The sequence below is a fragment of the Galeopterus variegatus genome, unplaced genomic scaffold, assembly GCF_000696425.1.
Source record: "Galeopterus variegatus unplaced genomic scaffold, G_variegatus-3.0.2 Scaffold4578, whole genome shotgun sequence".
Classification (NCBI taxonomy): domain Eukaryota; kingdom Metazoa; phylum Chordata; class Mammalia; order Dermoptera; family Cynocephalidae; genus Galeopterus; species Galeopterus variegatus.
The window spans coordinates 3,583-8,244 of NW_007730689.1; the positions used below are offsets into that span (position 1 = coordinate 3,583).

The 4,662-nt window shown below is 34.5% G+C and overlaps 1 protein-coding gene across 1 annotated transcript in view; it reads left to right on the forward strand.

Moving 5' to 3' along the window:
- The first annotated feature begins 3,974 nt into the window (after window positions 1-3,974).
- The window catches only part of NAA16 (N(alpha)-acetyltransferase 16, NatA auxiliary subunit), an 18,222-nt gene continuing 17,534 nt past the window's right edge, over window positions 3,975-4,662 (forward strand). Inside the window, 1 exon segment of the mRNA XM_008587887.1 lies at window positions 3,975-4,175. Within this exon segment, the coding sequence (XP_008586109.1) occupies window positions 4,085-4,175 (91 nt within the window). The 5' untranslated portion in view covers window positions 3,975-4,084.

The following is a 4,662-nucleotide window of genomic DNA, read 5'->3' on the forward strand; positions in this document are numbered from 1 at the left end:
GTGCAGCTCAGGGTTTAATGGTTGACCTTATAGGTACTTCCAGCTCCCCAGAGACCTAGTGCACCTGGGTTGTTTAGAAATTCTGATCTTGGCCTGAATCTTTTCATCAAACTGTACCCCATGCAATTCTGCATTCCTGACCGGTCTCCTCTGAGTGGTCCTGCGCTGATTGGGGGGCAGATTGGCTGTCCTTGCTGTGTCCTAGTGTTCTCTTAGTGGGCCCGTTTCTCCCTCTGCCCATGTTCCAAACACTTCCCATGGGATGGGCCTTGGGCTGGTTCCTTGTGATGACTCACCAGCCTCTGAATGGCTCCCCTTTTTCAGCTGTTCTGACTCCTCACTCCTGCATGGGTTCACAGGAACCCTATTAGTGGTCTTGCTGTCTTGGGGTCACCAAGATCCTCTTCTCCCCTGCCACTTCCAAGTGACTCCATCTGAAGGGCACAGCTGTGGCTTCTGCCGGCTCCTGCTCCATGTACTCAGCAGTTCCAGCCTTAAAGCAGCCACGTCCTGAAACACTTTGAGCAATTTTTTCTTTCTCTCATTGTGGCTTCTCCCCCTTCATGAACTCCATAGGTCTCTCATGCTCTTCCCCTGAGTTCCAGCAGCCTCAGCTTGGCTATTGTTACATTTTTATAGTTGTAAATTGATTGATTTGTGGGAGAGAGTGACGCTGGGGACTGTCTATTCTGCCATCTTGACTGTAACTCCTATTGTCATTATTCTTGAATAGCTTACCTCTGTAATTAGCCTCTTCAAAACCAAAAGTGTCACTGCAAATTGTGCATTTATCAGAAATTAATCCAGGAATTTTGATCCTTGTGGATAAACTGTTGTGCTTAGTTTTCTAATTTGGGTGAAAAAAAAAAGGAAAAGAGCTTCAGTAGCCTTCATGTTGCAGTAGCATTTTTTTTTTTTTTNTTTTATGTTTATTATGTGCATGCTACATAATAGCTACTTATTAAATAGTTTTTGAATTAGTGAATGAAATGAGAGCACTTTCAATCATATTTAATTTAAATTTTCCATAATCCTGTGAGGTGGGAGTTAACCCTATTTTAACATGAGAAAACAAGACTTGAGAGGTTGAGTAGCTTGCCCAAGATCCTGTAGTTAATTTACATAGGAACCTGTTTTTCCTGAATTCCTAAATTCTCTGCTTTTTCTACTCTTATTTTTTTAAGTCCTGTATAATTTGGTCCTTTGTTTCTGTATTTGTAGGGGCATGTTAATGGTATCTTAATTTAGAAAACACTATAATGTTTTCAGTCATGCAGATGGTAACTTTAACCGTAGTTCTTCATGTATCTTTTACATGTCATTACTCTGAGTATTTTTTAAAGCAAATGCAGACATAATTGTTTCACCTGTAAATACCTTAGTATGCATCCCTGTTTAAAATGCTTAAACAGGAGATATCATTGCAATGCTACGTCACACAAGATTAACCTCATACCATAATATCTAATACCCAGTCCACATTCAGATTTCCCCAGTTAATGGGGGAAAAAGTCTTTGTGTAGTTGGTTATTTGAATCGAGATCCAGGTAAAGTTTAACTTTGCATTTGACTATGTCTCTTATGTTCTTATGATCTAGGGCAGTAATCTACCCTCCTTTAAAAAAAAAAAGTCATTTGTTTAAAGGTCATTTGTTTTGTAGAATATCCCATATTCTGAATTTGTCTGATTGCTTTTTTTCTTTCTTTTTTTATATTGAAAAATAATTGATTATACAGACTTTTGGGGTACAGAGTTGAATATTAATACCTGTGTACAATGTGTGATGATCAAATCAGGAGAATTAGATAGCATGTTCATACAAAATATAATCATTCCTTGTGTCCATTAACCACTTTGGCTGATTGCTTTCTCATAGTATCATTTGCTGTATTTTGCTGTTGTTCATATTTCTTGTAAAGTTATAGTTAGGTTTTGAAGTTAGAGTTTGAGGCTTAATTAGATTCAGGTTCTGTGTGAATACTTCACAGGAGGTGCTTTGTGTTTCTTGTTGTATCACATCAGGAAGCAGGAGGCATTCTGGTTATCTCTCTTTTCTGGTAAGATTGATCAGGGTTCAGATGTTGTCAGCCTGATGTGTCCATTAAAAAATTCCTCATTGGCCTCTCACCTGATGATTTTAGCAGTCATTGAGGATAATTGCCTAGGTCCCTTACTTCATTCTAATCATTTCTTCTGCATTTGTTAGCTAGAATTCTTAAAAAGAACTTTCCTTCATCAAATATTTGGCTCCCTGAAATATAGTTTATATAAGAAGAGAAGGACAAATGATGGACTGTTTGCCTTTATTTATTATTTGTGTTTTAACTTATACTGTCATGTATTTGCATTATTGTCATGTCATTTGGTCAGCTACACTAGGAGACCTTCAGTTTGTTCTGATATAGCATGAATAAATTCACTCTTTCCACCTCATTTTATACCTGTATGTCCCCCCCCCCTTTTTTGGAGGGGGGCAGCTGGCCAGTATAGGACTCGAACCCTGGACCTTTGTTGTTTTCTCTTCTGAAATCCATTTTNTTTTTTTTTTTTTTTATCAGATCTTGTTTTGAAGTTTTGAAACGGGGAATCTGTTTTATTCTGTAGTATTTATACTGCTTTATGAAGGGTTATGTGTAACTTCTTAACATTTTGTACTTTTTATTATTAAAATTGACTTCTTTAAAAATATGTTTCACTTTTAATAAAGACAAAAAGTACATCCAATTTAAAACCTGCTCTAGCTGCAGTTTTTGCAACTGCCAGTAGATGGCAGTATAAGTTCATGAAAAAATATTTGCCTCCATAAAGTGAACAACTTGTGTATTGAATTTCTAAGCCTGGAAAAAATTTCTTTCTTTTTTTTTTTTTTGTCCTTTTTGAGACTGGAAAAAATTTCTTAAGTTTTAAATATTCTAAGCGAGATTGGTGAGGGGGTCGTAGTGGGCTAATGTCTGTTATGTTTAATTTTGCTTTATAGTAAAATTTTCTGCAACGTTCTTGTCAGTACTCAAAATCAAATTGTGTATTGGAATTAACTAGAGGGCTTGTTAAAAATGGGTTGTACAGAATCAGTTTCTGATTGTCAGTCTGGGGCGTGGTCCAGAAATTTGCATCTTTAACAAGTTACCAGGTGATGCTAATTCTAATACTTACGATGTTAATCTGAGAATCACACTTTCAGAACCACAGTTTTTAAATTAAATAATCTTTGTTTTAAAAAAAAAAACAAAGAATATACTTATTTTTTATTACTCCAATCTCTTTGGTCATATTTTCTTTGAGTATGTTGTGTCTATTTATACATGTTTTAATGAAGTCATAGTGTGTGCGCAATTTTTTTTACATCTTGTTTTTTTTCTCTTACACATTTTCCCCATTGTTATTTCCCCATTGCCTGTCTGTCTTAACTCTACTAATTATGCCACATGATGCAACATCATGTCAGAAAGATATCATGTAGGCCTAAGAAGTGTTTTAATTTGGCCTTTTTCTTTTTTTCTTTTTTGACTGTTATCAATGGGATAAGTTGGTAGGAAAACCTTTAATTGTATTAAGTAGAGATTCCGACTTTCTGCCCTTTACCAGGGTTGCTAACAATAATAAGCAAAACAAAGTCATTTTGTTATACTTGTACTTTTCAAACCTTTGGTCATTTCACTTGAATTTTTTATAAGTGACGTTTTAGAAAATCTGAATATTTATGTGATGGTTTACAACTTCACAATATAACAGCAGGAGGCACAAGGCAAATAACTGTTAATAATAAATTATACAGATGTGTTTATTGGCCAAAAAAAAAAGTTTTGTAGTAACTAGTGATAATCTGTCCTTCAGAACCTCAAACTATTTACTGAGATGAGAAATTATGAGGTTCTGTTTTACTGTTTATAAAGGCAGCAGTGTATTTTTTGTTTTTTCTCACTTTCCCCTTTACACAGTGAAATGTTTATATTGGGAGGTGGAGAAGGAAGCAGGTATAGTATTTACTTAACTTGTAGTTCTGAAATAAACTGTATATTGTTTTCCAAGTCTAATCCACAATAAGTAAAAATACCTTCAATAAAATATTTTTAAATTAAAAACATGTTTTTTTTTAAACAGGTTTCTATAATCCAGGAACTTGTTACTAATTATGAAGACTCTCTTAAAACATGTGACTTTTTTAGCCCTTATGGTAAGTTTAAATTAGATTGAATTGGAATTCGATTACTCATTTCAATCCCTTTTTAGTCACTTTTATGTTTATTATGTGCATGCTACATAATAGCTACTTATTAAATAGTTTTTGAATTAGTGAATGAAATGAGAGCACTTTCAATCATATTTAATTTAAATTTTCCATAATCCTGTGAGGTGGGAGTTAACCCTATTTTAACATGAGAAAACAAGACTTGAGAGGTTGAGTAGCTTGCCCAAGATCCTGTAGTTAATTTACATAGGAACCTGTTTTTCCTGAATTCCTAAATTCTCTGCTTTTTCTACTCTTATTTTTTTAAGTCCTGTATAATTTGGTCCTTTGTTTCTGTATTTGTAGGGGCATGTTAATGGTATCTTAATTTAGAAAACACTATAATGTTTTCAGTCATGCAGATGGTAACTTTAACCGTAGTTCTTCATGTATGTTTTACATGTCGTTACTCTGAGTATTTTTTAAAGCAAAT